The sequence below is a fragment of the Macaca thibetana genome, chromosome 12 (assembly GCF_024542745.1).
Source record: "Macaca thibetana thibetana isolate TM-01 chromosome 12, ASM2454274v1, whole genome shotgun sequence".
Classification (NCBI taxonomy): domain Eukaryota; kingdom Metazoa; phylum Chordata; class Mammalia; order Primates; family Cercopithecidae; genus Macaca; species Macaca thibetana.
In genome coordinates, this window is record NC_065589.1 from 34,709,804 (window position 1) to 34,732,324 (window position 22,521).

At 42.8% G+C, this 22,521-nt stretch overlaps 1 protein-coding gene across 4 annotated transcripts in view; it reads left to right on the forward strand.

The window, feature by feature from the left end:
* PLEKHM3 (pleckstrin homology domain containing M3) overlaps nt 1-22,521 on the forward strand; it is a 205,454-nt gene that overhangs the window by 126,444 nt on the left and 56,489 nt on the right. The window contains exon 7 of one of the 4 annotated variants that reach the window (XM_050752641.1): nt 2,861-21,294. The exons of the other annotated variants lie outside the window; for them this stretch is intronic. Coding sequence (XP_050608598.1) covers nt 2,861-2,887 — 27 coding nt within the window. The 3' untranslated portion in view covers nt 2,888-21,294. Of the gene's footprint in view, nt 1-2,860; nt 21,295-22,521 lie in introns of those variants that run through there. 4 annotated transcript variants of the gene reach the window in all.

Here is a 22,521-nt window from a genome sequence, read left to right on the forward strand (position 1 = left end):
TTCATTTCCATTTATGTGTCAAGTTGAAACCTATTTGCACATACCAGCTCTCCCAACTTCTTCGGTCCTGCCTGATCTTTACTACATAGTCAGGCAGCAGTGGTCTGCTGGCAAGGGTGGAAAGAGGTATATTTTTACTTAAAATTGTTGTTCAAGGGGAAGAGTTGGTTAAAACACTTGTTATACATTTATCTATTTTCTGGAGTCCACCTGATCATAGTGCCTGAGGACACAGACTCTATCGTTTGAGAAGTATGTTTAAAGGCACTGAACATTCTTGTAAAGCTGGTTTAAAATAGAATAGGTGGGCTCCAAAGTGAGTACTCTTTGAAGGAGCCTTTCAAACATGAGTTTCGATATCTGACGAAGAGAAAGAATCAGAGTAATTCCATATTCATTTTAGGGTGTCAAAGTAATGTATCCATTTGGAATCGTACAGCCTGCTTTTTAAGGCTTTCCTATACCCTGCTGTCTTTCCCTCCACCCCCTTTTCTTTTTTTTCCTCCTTTAATAATCAAACTATACATGCCAAGCAACTTACTGAAATCAGTGGCAGGGGTATTCCTGGTGGCCAGGCCATTAGCCCCTGGAGCCCCATAAGCAGCTTAATCAGTTGTCAGCCTGGGTAGTAAAGTGATCGAGGCAATCAACAGCTTATCAAACACGCTGTGGGCGGGGCAGCTAGAGCTCAATGCATCCATTTACTTAACAGCTCACTCTAACCTGGTTCTTTGTGCCTGGCTTTAAGAGCCCCAAACTTATCATATTTAGAGGAAGTTTAATTCGATTACTTTTTCTGCCTGAGGTGGGTTAAATTGGATTTAGCTTTTGATCTGTCTGCATCTTGGCTATCAGCACTGAAGGGCATCCCCTGTTTCATCTTTCGTTGGTTTCTGAGTAAATAACAAGCATGTTTTCTAGATCTGAATTGTTCTTGCAAATATGTAAGGGAAGGGACACAAGGAGAAACAACAAAAAATACCATTGCTTTGTGAAAGGGCATGTAGTGGTATGGGGAAACCCAACCTAACTGACCCAACCACCAGCCTGATGGCATCCTAGGCCATTTTGGCCTCTCCTGGACTGCTTCATCATCCCACTTATTGTCAGTGTCAGGCGTTTTAGAGTAAATTATTTTCCCCTGTTTGATTTTTCTCCTCACTGCTAAAGGTTTCTGTAAAAACAGACCTGTCTGTCATATCAAGTAACTCTAGAAAAGGGGCTTTTAATGTTCAGATTTTGCAGGGGAAAGGAAAATAAACTAAAGCAAGTGACTCAAGAGTTATAAATCAGAGAAAAACAATAAGATGGATATTCTTCTTAAATGCACAGATTCCTGTCTACTTTAAGATTTCTCTTGGCCGGGCGCGGTGGCTCAAGCCTGTAATCCCAGCACTTTGGGAGGCCGAGACGGGCGGATCACAAGGTCAGGAGATCGAGACCATCCTGGCTAACACGGTATAAATCCGTCTCTACTAAAAAAATACAATAAAACTAGCCGGGCGATGGTGGGCGCCCTGTGGTCCCAGCTTCCGGAGGCTGAGGCAGGAGAATGGCACCTGGGAGGCGGATTCCTGTCCGGCCACTGCACTCTTTAAGCCAGATTTCTCTTGTTAATTTGATTTTTCCCATTAGCTTTTATTTAAAAAGCAAAACAGCCATTTTCCTCTTCAAAAAGAAAAAAAAAAAAAAACAGGTAAGAATTTAATAAACATGGTGAAAGGAGATTTATAATTTAGAGATAATTTAAAATAATATAGTACACAAAGCACTAATAATACTTAAAGATGCTGAAAGAATTCTGGTACCAAAAAAATTGCAATCTTATTGTCTCTGTCTGGTTTTATGTTTATAAGTAACAATCCCTAAAATTTTCGCAGATAGACTCAATTCAACAATTTGGCTGAAGATTTCAAGCTGCCTTACCGCTGCTTTTGTTACGTTCAAGACACTTTTCCCCCTTTTCATGATTTGAATTACTGTCCTCTTTGCATGCATTTTCCTTTACTATTGTACATTTAGATGTGAGGAAAGAAATAGCAAGGATTGACAATTGCTTTGCAAAGGACATTCCCTCCAGTTGTTCAGGAAGGGCTGTCACCTGCTCACTGTTCACTGAGTACCGGTTATTGGCAAAATTAATGCTCAGACTGAGTCCCTAATTGTCTGTTTCACCAGTGATTGAATTGCTCACTGGTATGACTTGCACATCGAAAAAGTAGTAGTTGTATATAGTCATTATCTGACTACAGTCAGTTGGTAGCATTTAGCCATAACCTGTAAAATAGAGCCAGGTACACCTGGCCTAGTAGCAGGGCCAAGGAAGACGCATAAGACAGGGGCAGAGGCTCTCCAAATCCTAGGAGCTCCAGGGAGCATGGCCTTCCTTTGCTTATTTCTTGCGTTTAGAATTCCAGGTGAATTTCTGTTCTGCGAACTCGATATTGTTAGAAAAATATACTCAAGGCCGGGCACGGTGGCTCAAGCCTGTAATCCCAGCACTTTGGGAGGCCGAGACGGGCGGATCACGAGATCAGGAGATCGAGACCATCCTGGCTAACACGGTGAAACCCCATCTCTACTAAAAAATACAAAAAATTAGCCGGGCGAGGCGGCAGGCGCCTGTAGTCCCAGCTACTCGGGAGGCTGAGGCAGGAGAATGGCATAAACCGGGAGGCGGAGCTTGCAGTGAGCTGAGATCTGGCCACTGCACTCCAGCCCGGGCGACAGATCGAGACTCCGTCTCAAAAAAAAAAAAAAAAAAAAAAAAACATATTCAATTCCATACTCTTTGAATGTAACTCTGACAGAATGTACTGTTCATTTTTTAAAAAATAAAATCTTACAAATTTTCTTTCAGGAGGTACGAATGCATGGTGGTTTTTGAACTGACGAAGTGCTTCCTTGTAAAGGAGGTAGAAGGCAACAACTCAGCATGTGTGAATGCACGGACTAGTATTGGTGCATGTTTTGAATGGGGAAACTGAGGCACTGCTTTTTAAGGGCTTTTCCTTGGTTAGTTACTTTGGGAAGAATAAATAGAATAGAATTTGTGTTTGGTTATTTTCAGTCTATCCAGCATTATCACAAATCCATGAGAAGGCTTTAAGACAGGAATGCAATAAAAAGATATGCTCACCTGAGATGGAGAGAGTTGTACCGTAACTCTCAGTGCCTTAACTTTCGGCGTCAGCTATCCGCTTTCCCTGTTAAGTATGTGACAAACCATCTCCTTACTCCCCTTGGCGCTTTTAACACTGATGAAAAGGTTCCAGATTTTACCAGTAGAATACATTAGTATATATAAATAAATGGTCAAGAGTTCTTAGTTGTTCTTAAGGAGCAAATCAGAAGTCTGGTTTAATATGTCATTCTTTGGACTGTGTAAATGATAGCAGGTTTATTCTAAAGTTCCTTCTATTTGCTGAAAGAAAAGGTCAGATTTGACTTCTAAATTTTGGCTACCTGTGCTCTTGTGACAAAACCTAAAATGTATATTAATGACTAACTCTTCTGGTATTACTCACCTTTGGGGGCATATGTAAGTTAAGCATTGAATGATTCTATTTGTGGCGATTCATGAGAAAGGATACTGGATGATCCCATGGGTGAGGTGGCTGGTTAGAGTAGGCCCTCCACCCTACTCCCTCCACTGCCCACCACCTCACTCCCGCACACACACACCCCTCTTGTGAGACAACCTAAGGAGCTAATTTTCTCATTATTCACCTTCCCTGGGCCCTACATTTCCAAATGAGACCCTACCTTTAGGTGAAGGCATTTAGATTGTAGTTAATAGGAAATATATTACCCAAGAAAAATAAATTATTATTTTGGCAGAAATTCATTTGAAAACATGGCATGATATTGAGGGTGGGGAGACATATCAACAGATAAGTTTTATGAAAGAAAAAGGACAGGAAAGTCTGGAATTTGGAGTACTTACTAAAGAGTTGTGAAGTGGGAAGGATGCCAGGTGGGAGGACCCACAGCACTCAAGAGCTGTGAAAAGAGAGAGGAGTGACCAGATGTACACTACCTTTCTGGAATTGCCTAGCACTGCCTAAACTGTTTAATACTAAAGCAATAAACACTTACACTCAGCAACTGATGTAACTTATGCAACATAGAAATGTCCAGTGGATGGATGGATGGATGGATGGGTGTATGGATGGGTGACAAAGGTGTATATGTACATATGTTCATACATACGGTATCGTGAACTCACTGGTTCTCTCTCCCCTAAAAAGCAAAGCAAACTGGTTAATTTAACAGCAGTCGCTAAACAAAACAAAATTAGAAATGCTGACTATGAAATATAACAATGCACAGAATTCTAAAACAAAATAAAAATATCTGCTTATGTCAGAATAATAGTGAGTTGTTTCGTGTTGCAAACTTTCTGAACACTCACTCCATATCCAGAACAGTTAACTCTTCGGTTAACTTTTTTGCTAGTCCAGCATACCCACAGAGCTTAGGAATTGTCATCCGTGTGACCTCAACATTTGTTAGAATTGGCCCCTGAAGAAATAAATCAAACGGTGGTCTTACCTCAACTGTTTTCTAGCTGGTAAGATCACAAAAAGGCAATGTTTAAGACATTTCAAGGCCACTTTTAAACAACATGCTTTACTGAATTCTTCTTCAAGGAAGTGATGTGAGTTATTTTGCATGGCCCTGACCCACCAAGCAAACCCATAATCAGAGAACGTTTTTCTCTATGGACGCTCTTCACAGAGTCAGCAGACAAAGGCCACGCCTAAGTGGGCACCCAGCACAGCTGCCCTTTCACCAAAGAAGTAACAGGTGATGACCTTTATTCACACAGGGGTTGACATCTTTGAATCCACAGCCCACAGGAACACAGCGCCTCAGTACCCACAACCGAGTCACCAGTCCCAAGCCTCAGGAGCCCAAGGAACTTGTATTCATAGCTTCTCAGCAGCCCTGATCCCTACACCATTGTCCACCCAGGCATTAGCGGCCAGGATAACTAATTAGGAGCATTCGGATTTAACAAGCAGAAAAACAAAGCGTGACAGCTCGCTTGTGTTGTTCCATGGCCTGTGCCTGTGTCCGCTGCAGCCGGCACTGCCTTCAGAAACCCCTGAACGTAATCTGGGGCGAGACGGGAGCGAGGCCTCCATTAAAACATCACTAAATCTCTGTTAGCTATTTTAGCCACAGCTCTCCCAACCAATTAATGAGCTAGGAAAGAGGACCGTAAGTTATTTGGGGAGCAAATTATGCCTTTTAAACAAGTGGGTTTTCAAAAAATGAATGCACAGGCTAAGATCTTGCTGGGGCGGAGGAAGGGATTGAGTGTTATTCTTTGAAGTTTTGATAGGCAGGCAGCGGAGCAAATGGAAAAGCCCTGTTCCTCAGGAGAGCAGGTGTATCTTGAGTGGGTGCCGAACAGTTCATGCCTCACACTCAGTCTCCCAGGGTGTTTCACGTTGTACAGGGAGGGGAAAGGGAAGAGTGACAACTGCTGCTAGGTGCCAGGACTGGAGCTGGGTCTTCTGACTCCTCACTTTCAGTCTTGACATCTTTACTACCTGCTGAGCATAACTACTAGTTTTCTGATGTTTTGATGATGGAACCAGTTAGCTGAGTGGGTTAAAGCAGGTGATTAGCAAGGTGCTGGTGCAGATTGTTCTCTATGCAAGCTGACTTTTCTGTTCTGCAGACCCAGGCGCCGCAGCCAAATTCCACAGATGATTGAAGGATCGGGGGAGCTTGGCATGGGCTGTGGCAGAAAATGTGCAGAGCTAAGGACAAAGTCACTACCTTTTGTGGAAGCCAGATCAGAAAGATAACTGTGCGTTGTGAGTGGTGGATAGAGAGCCCTGTTGCCCAGGTGAGAAGGAGCTCAGTTGAGATAAGGATTCCAGGAGCCAACTCTAGCCCCTCAGGTAGAGACAACACAATACCGGTTGAGGCTGCAGCTGTGGAATTGGATGGTGTTTAGTCAGTGCTGAAATTACTCTCCTGGGAGTCCTTTGGCATGCAGCCATCTGAGTGCTGTTGTTGTTGGGTTTTTGTTGTTTCATATTTTAAAAGAGCAATCATAATACTGACAAAGTGAGGGCCTGTTTTCAAAGAACATTTACTTAAAGATATAGAGTAAGGTTAGCGTCGGTCTTGCCAGTGGTAGAAACCTATGCCACCAACAGCCATTGTGAAAGGGACCCAGTAGTCTTTCTGGTTCTTCATTTCTATTCAGTTTGATTCAACAAGTGTGTATTGATTGAATGCTTTCTGTGTGCTAATCATTGAGCTAGCCACAGAGGAGGCAAAGGTGATTAAGCCACAGTCCCTTCCCTCACTGAGCTCACAGTCTGATGAGAGAGGCAGATAGGCATTAAGTCAGGGGAGTTGAACCTAGGGTACTTGGGGAATACATCTGACCAAGTATGTGGTAGATTGTATTTTGAAAAGATAGCCGCAACAGTATCTTCCATCCCACATGTCTTTTTTACACTGTGACTCTGTTGCTCCTCCTATTCAGTAGTGGGATCTGTGTTCCTTCTCCCCAAATTTGGGCAGGCCTGTGACTATGGAAGTGATGCCATGTGATTTCCAAAGCCAAGTCATAAAAGGTAATATAGGTCCAACCTGGTGCTTTCTGGAGATGCTCACTCATGGCAACCCAGTGGCCATGTTGTAAGGAAGTCCAGATGAGCCCTCATAGAAGAACCACATGAGCAGGCCTCATGGTGGTGGTTCTAGCTGACAGCAATCATCAGCCACCAGAGAGATGAGTGGAGACAACCCCACATGATTCCAGCTGCTCTAGCCTTCAAGTCTTCTCACCTGAGCCTATAGATGAGGCTGCAGATATTATGGAGCAGAAACAAACCATCTCCATAGTGTCCTTCCTGGAGTCCTGACCGACAAAATGTGTGAGCCCATAATAAATGATTGTTTTGCACCACTAGGTTTTTGTTGGTTGGTTTTTTTTCACCACTACGTTTTGGAGTAATTTGTTTTGCAGTAATAGTAACCAGAACACCCAGTAACTTGGCCATCAGGGAAGGCTTCTTAGAGGCTGTAAGTTAAAATTTTGGCCCATAATCATAAGCCAAAGAGAGAGGACTAAGAGGAGAACTTTGAGGCCTTGGTAGCCTTAAACCATTCTAATGATCTGATCTACAGTGTTTCTTCCATGGGGGCAAGCTGAAGAAAATTTTTACTACCAACTGTGACTTTTTTTTTTTTTTGAGATGGAATCTCGCTCTGTTGCCAGGCTGGAGCGCAGTGGCGTAATCCTGGCTCACTGCAACCTCCACCTTCCAGGTTCAAGCGATTCTCCTGCCTTGGCCTCCTGAATAGCTGAGATTACAGGCACGAGGCACCAAGCCCAGCTAATTTTTTTTGTATTTTTAGTAGATATAGGGTTTCACCATATTGGCCAGGATGGTCTTGATCTCTTGACCTTGTGGTCCACCCGCCTTGGCCTCCCAAAGTGCTGGGATTACAGTATGAGCCACCGCGCCCGGCCAACTGTGACATTTCTTAACATTGTCCGCATGCTTCAGGATTATTCTGATAAATTGTCTCAACGAAATATTCATAGGATGAGTAAAACGGTATTGCTTCACTTCCCTCAGAAATGAAAGATTCTGGGATGTGCCTTGAGGTGCAAAGAACGAGGAACTGAGTTTTAAATCTTTCCATCCCACCTGTGCACCTGAAATATGAGCCCGACTCTGTCATCAAGCCCCTCACTGGGTGTTTTCGCCCTATTCATGTATTCATTCAGCAAATATTGATTAAGCATGTACTATGTATCAGGAGCCATGTTTCCCCTGAAATTGAAAGGGCACATTTTCTCAGAAATAGACTGGTGATTCTTACTGATTATGGTCAAATTCCTGCACTCTGTCCGTGTGCCAGGAACTTATAGTCAAAGCTGCTCATGATTCTGTTCCACTTGGTGATGTCCAGTGGGATTTCATCCCTTGATGCCTTGGACTAGCCATCCCACCACACCCATAGTTGGTCTTCAAGGGACCAGAGGGATAACCAGAAGGCACTATCTATTCAGGTGTTTTAGGGCTGAGGAGGTTTCCAGCACTTCACCCAATTCAGAAATGTAACCAGGATGCATGGCAGCCTCAGAAGACAGCATTGCCACATGTGTCTTAGCGGACATCATTGTCTCCATGTGATAGTGGCCTGCAATTCCCTCCATATTTGGAACTTGCAGCTTTTGAACAACATTACACCCGTCCTTGTGGGGAAACAGAGAAGGCTGATGGGGGCAGCTTTTCATATTGTTGTTTGGCTTTTATTTGAACTTCTGGCTAAAGCCTAGTGGACCATCAACACATTTGCTCCTGGAATTTTATTTTATTTATTTTTTTGAGACAGGGTCTCACTCTGCTGCCCAGGCTGGAGTGCAGGGACATGATCATGGCTGGCTCCAGCTTTGACTTCCTGAGCCCGAGCAATCCTCCCATCTCAGCCTCTCAGGTAGCTGAAACCATAGGCATGCGCCACCACGCCACGGCTGATTTTTTAAATGTTTTGTAGAGATGGGGGTCTCCCTATGTTGCCCAGGCTGGCCTTGAATTCCTGGACTCAAGCAATCCTCTCACCTCAGTCCCCTGAATAGCTGGGACTACAGGCTTGCACCACCATGCCTGGCTAATTTTTGTGGGGTTTTTTGGTAGAGACAGGGTTTTGCCATGTTGCCCAGGCTGATCTCGAACTCCTGGGCAAGGGATTTGCCCGCCTCAAACTTCCCAAGTGCTGGGATTACAGGCGTGAGCCAGCACGCCTGGCCCATCTCACGTTTTAAAGGAGGGAATTCTGGCTCTAGAACAGAGCTATGTTGACTGGGATTCCTGCAGAGACCAGGCAAATGGCATCTGTGCCTGAAGCAGGCCCAAGGGGAGACTCAAGTTGGGCAGATGAACCAGAGAGAGCTTCCATATCTGAAGGCAGCAGCTGTTACTCAGTAGCCCCAGAGTTGTCTGCTCTTCCCGTTTTCCAAGAGAAGCCGGAAATCTGTATTTTTATGTGAAATTTCTCAATATTTAAACACTCTGCAGGCCAAACAAAACACAGCCACCAGTTTTGACCTCTGCTTTATAATAGAGAATGCCTGCTTTTGTTCCGTCAAACTAATGAATGCTCAATTACGAGAAGGAATTTGGAGGTTAGTGTTAGATTGTGCTCCTCAAAAGGCGGCAGACCCCATCCCAAACCCTTGAGATACTAATTGACAGACTTGCACAGGCTGACAGCTGGGCTCTGAAAGTGGACACACACAAGGAAACAGCCAAGCTATTCCAGGTCACTTTGCAAGGTCAGGGCAGCAATGCAAACATTAGGAAGGCCGAAGACAAAGGTCAGGTGGCAGCAAGGAAGCCCTGCATTCCCTTAAGCTGTTGGTTGATAAATCATATTCTAAAGGTATCACCAGACTCCCTCTCCCTGGCATTGCTTTGTGAGGTGGAAAATTAAATAGAAATCAAAATTAAGATGGCTGTCAGGAGCTTTTAGGAGGCCAGCACGCCAGTGTGAGGTGAACATGGGATGGAGTTTCTGCCTGGAGCAAAGGTCTCCAAAGGGATGATGATATCCGACATTGGGCATTGCAGAGGTGCTGGCCACTGCAGCGGTCGCACACTGGAGCTTTGGAGGCCGCCTGCCCATATTCAAATGCCAACTCACCCCAGACACACTAGGTGACCTTGGGCAAGTCACTTCTCTTTGTGCCTTAAGCACTTCATCTCTGAAGTGAGGATAATAGTTGTTGTGAGGCCTTAGAGTTAGTATGCATAGAGCACTTAGAACTTTGCCTGTCACTTAAGGGCTTAGGGGATAGGCGCTTTACTAGGGGTAGAGTATTGCTATTAGTGTTGTTGTGAGGTGTGGGCCTTGTATAAATGACTCCTGGGAGCTTTCTTCGGCGTCATCAAGACACTGCATCTGTGGACACTAGACGACAACCATCACCACAAAAGTAATGCTTGCTGCGTCCCAGTTTTGCCCCTCATGTTCTGTAGGGGAATCTAGGCCATAGACACCTGCTATAGCTGCAGCTATACAATCACCATATGGAGCATTACCTTGGTAGGGGACGCAGAAAAGCCTCATTTCCTCTTGCCTCCAGGATGGTCCTAGACCAGACCTCCCCAGTGGCTCCACAGGGGAATTGCACCTGGACAGCCCCTACCCTCTTGAGCCAGGGTATTGTCCCTAGTCCTGCACTTGAGTGAGTGGTACTACCTACCCTCTGAACCTTGCCACCTGTCTTTGCTCTTGCTGAGAGAGGTCTTCAGAGCTTGCACCCGAAGGTGGGTTTTGGCTTGCTGAAAAAGGGAAGCACCTTCAGCACTTGTTTCTTGGAAGAATGCATGACCTTTTGGTGGGCTATGCACAGACATCTTTTCTATTTTAACAGAAAGCAGTCTTTCTGTAAATTTTGTAGAATCCTGGAGTACACATTTTTGTGCTTAAAGAAAACCATGGAGTCCACACTCTTTCTGCAGCTGCAGAGAGAGCTCACCAGACTGAAATGTTGGCAGAAACAAAGAGACGCCATGTTCCTTCCCACCTGCAATTATAGTTTTACTAGCTTGTAAAGCACACATAGAATTTGCAGTACATTCTTCCCTTGCAGTAGGGGAGAGGCCCTGCTGTGAATGTAATTGGCTTTCTAGCTTCCTTTAACATTGAGGTGGAAGGGAGCTGGACTGAAGGGCCTTTACTCTTAGAATTAACTGATGTTGAATTGTGTTTAAATTCCATGCATCTCCCTGAATGCATTTGTTCCATTAAGTCTTAGTCAGAAGTGGAGGCACAGCTTACCTCTGAAAATATCCCAATCCCTATCATTTCTCATCACTTTGTAAAGGCTGAGTTTCTTTCTTTTTAAAATATGAATTTTTAACTTAACCCTGGTAGGGATTATTTTCCATCCTGTTAACCTCTGTTAAAGATGTATGGCATCTGTAAATGACAATTTCATACAGTATAGCCCATTTGGGTCACTTTTTATTCTGACTTTGGCCTTGCAACTATATCGTTTCCCAGGAAGAGGACCACAGGCATGTATTTGGATGGAAACTGTATTACTTTACTTCTCAAGTCTTCAGTTTCTTCATTCATGAAGTAAGAGGATTGGATTAAACAATCTTTACAGCCCCTTCCAGCTCTAGGGCCCTTGTTCTGTGCTTTCATAGACCTCGAGAAGTGATGAAATTGTGGAAGTCTTTCTGCATGTATCTGCTTTCGGGGACCTCCCAGCCAGTTTGCACAAAGTATCCAGGCTTCTGGGTGCAGCAAGCAACCTAGAATGCGAGCCAGGCCGCTGAGTGTCAGCTCAGCACCTTCAGTTCTAACTGACAAATGGCTGGATTTCCATTGGCCAAAGGTCAACTATTTCAACTTTTTGTCAGGAAATAGCAGCTTTAAGCATTTTGACAAATATGATCTGAAGGACAGCTTATTAAAACAAGTTAAATATATTGATTTTATATTTTCCTTAAAGACAAATTGTCATCTTAATACCTTACAATTCAGTGGCCGTTAAAATAATGCCCAGCAAACAAAAGTTGGCCAATAAAAATGTGCAGAAGATAATATGCCACCTAGTGGGTTTCCTCCTAAGACGAGCAGCACCAATCAGGTTATCTGGTGAACTGTGAGTTGGCATTTGTGTTTGGGCTAACAGCAGAGAGGCCATTGCCGCTGAGGTTCGCAAGAGGTGGAACTATTTAAGAACTTGGGCTATAAGGGACATTAAGGGAATGGGGCACCATAAGGGAAGCTTTAGAGCTGAACAACAAAGGAAATCAGGGGAAAGAGACTGTGAAAGGATTCTTGGTTAGAGCAGAGGTCAAGGGCACAGAGAGAAAGTAGGCTAGGCAATCACGGGTAATAAAACTACTGATTTGAGTTTCACCTTTTTCTCTTTTCTCTGCCTACTGCCTGCTGGGGCCAGGGACTGATCATCTGGCAGACAGGCAGATATGCTGAAAGGGGCAGGATCCTCGGCCTGTGTGCTCCACCCCTGGCTTGGTATGGTGCAGTCTCTTGGAAGGCAAGGGGCCCGCCTGCTTCACTCTCATTTTGTAGCACTTAGCCAAGAGGAGAGAGGGAGAGGTCAGAAAACCCACGACCCAGGATGACAGCAACAGTTTATCCTTTAGCAAGTCACAAAATACCTCTGCTGCTTAAAGTCTTTCTTTGTAAAATGAGAAGGTTGTACTAAATAATTAGATTAATAATAGCTCCCTTTTATTATATGCTCAAAAAATGTTACTCACTTTTATTATCGAGTGCTTACTTTAGGCCAGACCCTGTCCTAAATCTACATGGATTATCTCATGTAATCCACACACTAGCCCTATATAATATACCTATATTAACAGGTACTGTTATTATCCACATTTCACCAATGAGATTTACTTGCACAAAGTCATCCAGCTAAAGTGGAGGAGCTGGGATTCAAACCCATCCTGTTCTAGCACAAGTCCTGTTTTGTTATTTTTGTTCAATTTTGTGTGAAATGTTTCAAACTTATTAAAAGAAAGAAGAATGAATACTTCCAGCTGCACAGTTGCTCCTGCAGTGGAAGGACTCCCTTCGTTAGAGAAATAGGCACACACTCTGAACCACTAAATTGGACTGTTTTCTCCCAGCACGCACATTCTCTATTTCTGGAGGTAAACTGCTATCAAATCTACCTGGCAGCAAAGCAAACCCCTCACCCTAACCACCACCATTTCTGAAACTACCATGTCTTTCCACTGGGTGGAAGGCAGGAATAATAGGGCAAAGCGGGGGAAAGGAAAGGGCAAATGCACCCATCATTAGCCCTGGAGTGGCAGCACCATGCATAGCAAAAAACCCAGTGCTTGGAGAGACTCTGTAGATATTGGGATTTTATCGGTCAGGCCCAGCTTCCTGCCCAGTTTCCCCCAAAGAGACTGTAACCCCTAAAATTATTTACAGGTCAGTTTTAACTGGTGCCATGGTGGTCAAAATATTTCATTCTGTCTACACCAATGACCTGTAGTCATCAAAAACAGCAAGATGCTAGAACAAAGGAACTGGATAACCCACAGAATATATTGCAGTCCACAAGGGAATGCAGCCTAATTAGATATGGATTTATGATGCTGCAAATTTGCTTTTTGCTTTTTTGTTTGTTTATTTTTAAGACCAGGACTCTTTCTGTCACCCAGGCTGGAATGCAGTGCATGATCCCAGCTCACTGCAGCCTCGACTTCCCAGGCTCAAGCAATCCTCCCACCTCAGTCTCTCATGTAGCTGAAACTACAGGTGTGCGCCACCACACCCAGCTAAATTTTTTTATTTTTAGTAGAGACAAGGTCTTGCTATTTTTCCCAGGCTGGTCTCGAACTCCTGAGCTCAAGTGATCCTCCCACCTCGGCCTCCCAAAGTACTGGAATTACAGATATGAGCCACTGCACCTGGCCTTGCTTTTTGTTTTTGTTTTGTTTTGCTTTTCAAAATTTTCAGGTTAGCACATTCTGTATCTGTAGCTTTGACTGACCCGTGTCAGTGTGTGGTTTTGTATTTAGAGCTGGCATGATTCCAAAAAGGACTTTTGAGGTAGAGCTGCTCTCTCTGTCTCTCTCTCATGCATGTGTATGTGTACGTATTTATAACTGTGACTAATTTTAATTCCTATCCCCTTCCATTGGTTTGAATTATTGACATATACACTTATCAAAGATGAGTCTTTGCTACCCAGGATCCCGCGTGTCTGGAGTTCTGCTAGCATCCATCCCCCAGTTTATGGTTAAAAAACCCAACTTCTAAAATTGCCATCAGCCTGAAGGTTCTCTTCAGCCATGCGAAAGATAGCAAAAATCTCTGATGCAGCTGACATTTTAGGTGTGTGTATAATTTAACAAATTGTTGACCACTCAGCTTTTAGTCAGTGGTCACAAAAGGAATTAGCAGCCCTCCCCTGCTCCCCCAAAACCCAAAGAAGGAAGGGTGTTCCTTGGCTTTGGCCCAGAGGCCTGCTGGCACGCAGTGTCAAACAGCAGCACAATGGTACATTTTGGCCACAAAAGGCTTTGGGGTGGCAGAAAGGGCCAAAATAGTTGTGGCATAAGTTGGCTGGGATATTAAGTAAATCTGAGTTTAATTTAACATAGAGATAACAACCCTTTTTTTGTTTTCCAACTGGCTGCTGCTTTCTCTGTCTCCATGAGACCAAAGATTGGAGCCAGGAGTTAGTTCATGAGGGTATTCAAGCCCTTTCAAAGTGAGACATGCAGTGGTCTTTACACAGGCTTTCACGTTTGTCTGGGCAAGATGGAGTAAGGATAAAAAGGCACATGGGTAGCTGGGGGAGGCTGAAAATGGATCTTGAGGCTTGAATTCCTTCTATGAGTTTGCTTAAGCCACATTGCCTGAGCTTAGAATAGCGAGGCAGGCAGTCTGTCTCCTTGGGATAAGGAAGGATTTGGAACTCGGCGACTGTGAGGTCTTGGCCCCTACTGTGTTTTCTGGTTTGTTTTGTTAACAGGAGCAAGTTATTCTAGTTTCTTGCTTCTGGGTTTTTCTTCAGCACACTTTAAGCAGTGAGTCTCCACCCCACCGATGGCAGTGGGGTGGATGGAATGGGATAATGAAAGGGGTGGCGAGAGAAGTTGATTCAGCTGCCTCGGATGAGGGAGGCAAACTTCGGACCTTGGAGTTAGCTTCTGAATCTGTCAAGGGTGGAGAGGGAAGCGGTCCACAGGATTGAATCACCTCAGCGTAGGAGAGAAGTTGAAGTCTTTCTGAGAAACTGATATGGCCAGCCGTGCTGGTTAGGAAAACCAGCTTATTGTCTCAACTGCAATTTTATTACCCATGAAATGGTTAACAGTGGAGGAGAAGCTATAGTATTTTAAAATGCAATCTGTGAAATGTAACCAATCAAAAATGATTATGATGCACCTAAAATGGTATGCTGTGTACATTTACCACAATAAGAAAAAGAATATCATCCCCTTTACAAAAATGATTATGAGCACCGCAGGAAAGTACTGGCACTGCATGACTTATGGAGTCTATTTCACAGCCTTTTCAGTATCTGTTAAGTGCTAGGTACAATGTACTGTGAGGCAGTGAATTTGAAAAGAAAGTAGAAGAGAAGACACACATTCTAGGTGGGAGTGTGCTGAGAGTCCTCTGAACTGAGAGGAGAGGAATACAGTTAGGAGAAAATCACCAGCCCCTCATACCCAGGCTCTGGAGGAGCTCACCTTGAAGGGTGTCCTCAGTTTCAAGGCCAGGGAGTCTAAGAGGGTACAGTTTTATGTTTCTTGCCAGGACTGTGTTATGCCTTCCCCAAATAAAATGTCACCTGAGTTACTTCGTTCTCAGGCGTGCTTGCAAGAGCCTTTAAAAATAATCCATAAATGAAAGATTCAGCCTTGGAAGCAAGTCTTGATCTTATCCATCCTGGACCCCAATCCCAGGAGCAGTGCCTGGGCAAGAAAAAGTGCCTCATAAATATGGGGTGAATGAATGAATCAGTTATAGGAAGAGGTGGTGAGGGTAAGAATGAGCTCAAAGGGGGCTGTCTGTTCATTCAAACTGTGTTATTGCGTAAGTGAGCATTTGCGAACTGAAAACCTCTTTGGTTTTTTTCTTTAGGACTGCTTGGTCCCGAGTTCAAGTAAACAATTGACTTTCAAGTAAATCTTTAAATAACCCTGGTCTATTGGTTAACTTCAGCATGGCCTCTGAAAAGCAGTTTAGCATAATAGTTGTGGGCAGAGAGTCTGGAGCCAGACAGCTTGAGTTTGTATCTTGCCAGCACCCCTTACCTGCTGTGTGACCTTGAGAAATTTATTTAAACTTATCATGCCTCAGTTTCCTTTTCTGCAAAATGAGGATAAACTACCTACCTCCCAAGGTTGTGAGGTTAAGTGAGTTACAAATATGTACAATGCTTAGAAGAGTGTTTGGCATATAGTGAATGCCCTATGAGGGCTGCAATTCAAAGTCCCTTAACAAGAGTCACTTGATTTACAGCTGTAATGAGGCTTTATCACACCCCCATGACCACAGATTCTTTCTCTCCGGTTTGCATTCTGACCAGCAGTTAAAACTATCCCTGGATAGCAAGAACACCTTGAGTGATGTTAGAAACTATCTCAAATGTTACAAAGGGTATTTCTTACATGAGCAATTTGACATTTATTTCATATCCACCACCACTACTAATCTTTTTTAGTTTCGGTGGCTTCAATTTTTCCATCTCTGACATGGATAATAATTTATTTCACATTACTGATAGGAAAACTAATAAAATATGTATTAAAATTTTATTAAAGTTTATTAGCCAATAATAAAGTGTAATAAAAATGCTTTTTCAAATGGCCTAGCAAGAATTACTTATGCTGGCATTTTTAAAAAAATACAATGAAAATAGTAGTTGATTTGCTTTGGTGATCATATCCTCCAAAAGCAACACTATAAAGCTAAGTGACAATGGCCCAATAGAAGAAGCAAAAATAACAATATGTAGCCATCATGATATAGACTGAAACTCAGTATCAGAGATGATATTGCTAGCAACTGAGCCCTTAAATGATGGCCTTTTCTATTGTCAGGTCTTATAGTATATTCTTGCTTTTTCGTTTTTTTATTTTTTGAGACCAAGTCTCATTCTGTCACCCAGGCTGGAGGGCAGTGGTGCCATCTTGGCTCACTGCAACCTCCGCCATCCAGGTTCAAACAATTCTCATGCCTCAGCCTCCCAAGGAGCTAGGACTACAGGTGCACGCCACCACATCCAGCTAATTTTTTTATTTTTAGTAGAGATGGGGCCATGTTGGCCAGGTTGGTCTCCAACTCCTGACCTCAAGTAATCCACCCACCTCGGCCTCCCAAAGTGGTGGGATTATAGGCGTGAGCCACTGCGCCCAGCTCTATTCTTTAGTATTAAGTTACTAATATATATTATTCACAGTCATGTATTTAAGGAAACCATTTCCTTTCCATAATTTGAAAATTTCTGGTAACTCCGTTTTGTTTTATTAACACACATTCTCATTTGATGTTAACTACCTGTTTTCTAGGATGCCCTATAATTTATTCTTCTGGCATCACCTCGTGACAGGAATTATGAGCACTAAAGCCAATTTGCAATTCTTAAAAAATGAATGAATAGGCAGGGCGCGGTGGCTCACACCTGTAATCTCAGCACTTTGGGAGGCGAGGCGGGCAGATTGTCTGAGCTTGGAAGTTCTAAACCAGCCTGGGCAATATGGCGAAACCCCATCTCTACTAAAAATACAAAAAATTAGCCAGGTGTGGTGGTGGGCGCCTGTAGTCCCAGCTAATCAAGAGGCTAAGACAGGAGAATCGCTTGAACCCGGGAGACGGAGGTTGCAGTGAGCTGAGATCGTGCCACTGCATTCCAGCCTGGGCGACAGAGCGAGATTCTGTCTCAAAAAAAAAAAAAAGAATGAATAATAAGAGGGAAAATGTGTGAATGTAGGAGGGCTGGGGGTGGCAGGAAGAAGGGAGGAAAGCAACTTGGCCCAGGAATGGCATTGGAAATGGGGAGAAAGGAGAGAGCTGACTGCCCCCAAGACATGTTATTTTTGCTGTGGCTTCTTGCTCCTTTCCACCCCCACCTCTTCCAGTCTGAGCTTTGAGCTTTGAGTACACTTGAATTTTCACCACAGAACTTGGCTAGGCCTCCTAAGGGACTTTCTCTTTCCCATCTTTCCATAAATTATAGGTTTGCACATGAGAGCAGAACACATGATTCCCATTATCTTTTGGGTTTGGTTAGGGGGGTGTGTGTGTGTGTGTGTGTATGTTGAAAAAAACCTTCTGCCTGCTCTTAAATGTGTATCCTAGTTGAGGGAGGTGGAGCTTTGTTAACATAGTGGCCTATCTGCCAAAGAAATGGTCCTCTCCTCCTCTCTAAGGTGTTTTTAACCTGATTTCCTTGACCAGGGTTGACTGCAATCATTTTCCTTGGCCTTTCAATAGGAAGTCATGGCCCCACCATAGCAAGGCCTTGTCTGGCTTGTTCACCTACATCCCCAGCATGTGCAACAGTGCCAAGCATACTGCAAGCTCCTCCTGAATGTATGGGGAGATTTTTCTCCCTATTTTGGTGACAAAGTGACATTTCTAGGACACTTCTTACTTTCATAAATGACCCATTCAGATCACCATAAAGTAATTGGACAGATCCAAAAAAGTTGATTTACCCCAGAACATAGAGGCCATTTATAGGTAGAGTGTGGAACTCACTAAAAGCTGGAGCCACCGCTAATACTAGTTAAGTTTAGGGAGCTCCACTCCTGGGTACTCATTTTGATTTGGTACCCAGACCAGTGCAAACACAGTAACAGACAGGGAAAAGAGTTTATTGCATTGCCTCTGAGTTTATTCTGCACTTTTTGGTATCCTCAAGTACCGAAGCCTCTAAGAGAAATAGGTCCTAGGGAACAGGTACAATGTGGCCTACCAAGTAAGGGGAGTAGACTGTAATTCATGTCAGAGTCTGGAACATTTTATTACTTATAAACGTAATAGAAGTAGAGTGAAGGCACTGGCGCAGTGGCTCATGCCTGTAATCCCAGCACTTTGGGAGGCCGAGGCAGGCAGATCACGAGGTCAGGAGTTCGAGACCAACCTGACCAACATGGTGAAACCCTGTCTCCACTAAAAATACAAAAATTACCTGGGTTTGGTGGCGGGCGCTTATAATCCCAGTTACTCAGGAGTCTGAGGTGGGAGAATCACTTGAACCCAGGAGGCGGAGGTTGCAGTGAGCCGAGATCACGCCACTGCACTCCAGCCTGGGCGAGAGAGCAAGATTCTGTCTCAAAGAAAAAAGAAAAAAAGAACTAGAGTGAAGGAATTATCCAAGTGTGTTTGTGTGTCTGTGTGTGTGTGTGTGTGTGTGTAGAAAAGCAGGAAAAGGCAGACAACATTCATCAAGAAAGAATAGTTAGTGTGTGATGCACAATTCAATAGAAAAGCTGAGGGTCCTGCCTGAAAAAACAGAGCAAGCAAGGATAGTAACTTCACCCACTCAGAGGAGAAGCAGCCTAGCAATGAAGAGGTCTGGAGAAAAATGGAGGATCATGACATCAAAAAGGAACAGCAGAAAAAGGAACACCTTGAGATGCTGGAGGAAGGAAGAGCCAGAACTGAGTGGAGAGGAAAGGGAAGTAGTAAAGATGTTACCAAGAAGCCTGTTGCAGAGCTGGAAGAAACTGTCCTACAATGAATGGACAGGGACTAAGAAAGACAGATATTTTTATAATCCAGATCTTTCTGAATGAGACCACGATCAACATAGGCCCAATATAGGGTCTAGAGATTGCCATAAATTTCCAATATAACCTTATCTTGTAGTTCAATAAGCCAAATATTTACTTGTCCACTATCTCCTGCCCTAACCTTGACCAGCTTCTACTAAATTAATGCCCTCTCTTTCTACTTGACTGCCCTGGCAGTGCTGTTGTTCTCTGTGTACTAAATATAATTCCAGGGACAAAAGGGATGAGACACATGAAAGGCAACAGCTTAGATATGTTAGTATATGTCTTTCTTGTTCAGGACCAACTAATCCATCTTTGGAGCCCCCTAGAACTACTGCTTTTTGATGTTAGCATATTTATTTGGTTGTTTACTGATAAGTAAATCCTCCCTTACTGTATTTCATAACATGAATTAAATTATAACATGTGTAGCCACTCTGACAATTAAATCCTATGTTAATTCTATTGTTTGCTTCAAATAGATGAGACATTGATTTCATAATTTAACAGCTAATATATTTGGGCAGCCTTGTTTACCTAAATAGTGACTTACAGTTAAGATCCTAAAATCCTTTCTCTGTGGTGTGACATTTTTGTGTCAAATGCATCGCGTACTATGCCCTAAAGGCAATAATATATCATTCAGACTTGCTGTTGGTCAAGTAAATGAGGCATGGAAGGAAACATGAGCAAAATGAACAGTAAATTGCCTTAGATGCATTTGTTGTAAGTTATTCATTTAAATTTACATCAGCAAAAGAATTGTCATTCTTATTCCCTAGCCATATGTTCTTTCCAGAAATGTGTTGCTGTATTACTGTATGCCTGATACAGTCTAACATAGGCGTAGACAAGTATCCTAATTTGGTGTTTCCCAAAGTGTGGGATAGTGAGAATAATAACTAACATTTTTCAGCTCTTAATATGTGCTATTTACTGTTCTAAAGGTTTTACTGTATATACTGTACTCATTTGATCTTCACAGTGAATCTATGAGGTGGGTATTATTTTCCCCACTTGGTAGATGAAAACCTTAGGCACAGAAAATTATCCCCTTCAATTGTCTTTCTGCCCTTCAGGTTAAATCAAACAGAAAGTTTCATTCTGGTGCTGGTGTGACTGGAACCCCTAACACCTGCTGATCTCCCTTTTCAACAGAGAGTTGGCTGCAGGCTCAGGGCCTTCCAGCATCTGTGTTAGCTTCATTTTATGGCAAGGGATACTGGCTTCCCATTTATGGTATTTCTATAAGGCTTTCATTTTAAATAAACTTTTAAAAGTAAATGACTCAATTTAAATAAAGCATTAAATAAATAACACAGGTGGGAATGCAGCTGTGACAATACCTGTAAAGGTGTTTACACCTTGACAGTGTTGTAAGCACTGTCCTGCTTCTTCTGTTTTGAAATTCACTTCTATGCAATGACTTTGTCTTTCAGTTACTTTTAATGGCTTTTAATCTATAGGTTATTTCTTTGTCCTTCTTGTTTTGATCCCCTGGGCTCTTATTACAAAGATTCTCCATTTCCCTCTGTGGGCTTGGGGCTCATCTGGGATGGAGTTTTCACCAAATTTTAATAATATCACATGTATTTAGTTTAAAATATTCCTGTTTTTAAAAATTATACTGTTTCCACTTTTTTTGGTGTTAAAATCCCCTTTTTTGTGAAATAATGGTGAAAATATATGGTAGCTTTTGTTTTGTTTTTAGCATCTTTACTTGGCCAATTTAAAATTGGAAACTTAAAAAAAATTATGCTGATCTAGAAGACAAAAAATTGGGGTGCCACTGTTCAGTCGCTCTCTGCTCAGATACGATTCCTCCCAGTTGCCTAAGCATTCTTGAATATTTCAGGAAGGATGATATGGACTCACGCTAATCTTTCTTTCTAAAGTATACTCAAGCATTTTCTTCAGGGAAATTGTTAAAGAGTTCCTGCTTATGAAACTCTCTTATGTCTACTACCCTAGGTTTATCATTTTCCCATCAGAACTGCAATCCTAATTATTAATAAAATCATTTTTAAGTATCTGAGATAACTAATTATTGTGAGCAATCAATCCACTGGAATACTTACACAGTACTTACTAAGATGTGTCTATTTCATACACTCTTCCAAAATGGAAAGTTCATAGCACAGTTGAGAAAAACCTAAACAGTCATTGGTTTTTGTTTTTATTTTTCTTTAATGTTACTGGGATTTAGGAGAATAGAGAAGCTACAAAATCTTGCACATATTTAAGAAAATTTTTAAAAACTATCTTTTCTCCATCCGCTTCTTTCTTTCCTGCTTTGATGAACACATTATTTTACATGGGATTTCAGAATTGGTCTAGAAAGACATCATTTGGAGGTGCCGACAGATTTGCAAAAGGCCCAAAACGCCCCATGTCAAGCAAGCTAGAGTTAGAAGAGCAGGGCTGAAACACAAACAAGAAGCAAAGTTCAAGAACTCCAGGAAACTTTAAGGCAGTTTGTCAGGATATGTAATTGTCTGAGTTAGTCAGGGAAGATCTGTCAAAGCCAAGGCCAACATAGGCCAGTAAACCCAGAGCAACAGGATCACTGCCTCCAGAGAGTAGAAACTAGTCAGAGCTTTCAAACCAAAGCATTCCCACACCACCAGGTCGCTCCGTAGATTCAGTGGATATGACTAGCTGGTGTGCAGCTTTTATTTGACTAACTCTGTGGTGTCTGAATGGCCCTATCCCTTCCATGACTTTCCTTGTGCCTCAAAGGATTTTCATAGAGAGACAGGCAGGTTCTCAGCTTCATCTACCCAAGGAACCCAGTTTCAGCAGCACATGATGATGGCTTGTTTCTGATCTTACTCTAGGCCCCGTGTTCATATGGAGCCTTTCATGGTCCACTCCAAAGGGACCTGGAGCAGGCCTATCAGACCAATATCATCTGTTCCCTTGGGAGTAGGCAGGGCCAGACTGAACTATGTGGGCACCCAGGAAGGCTGGTCATTTGACATCCTGCACTTTGACACCCTTTAAACATATTTTCAATACATATTTAAATAGTATTCAATATATTTAGTAGATAGGGGAAGAGAAACTGATTTTCTATTAATAAAATATATATACATCATCTTTATGTTGAAAATGAAGAATGTATTACATGCTCTGACAGTAACACTAACTTTTTGACTTATTTGGAATGAGATTCCTTAATAAGCTTTTCCATAACTCTGAGCTGGACAGGGTTAGCCATTTAGTCTCTTCAAGA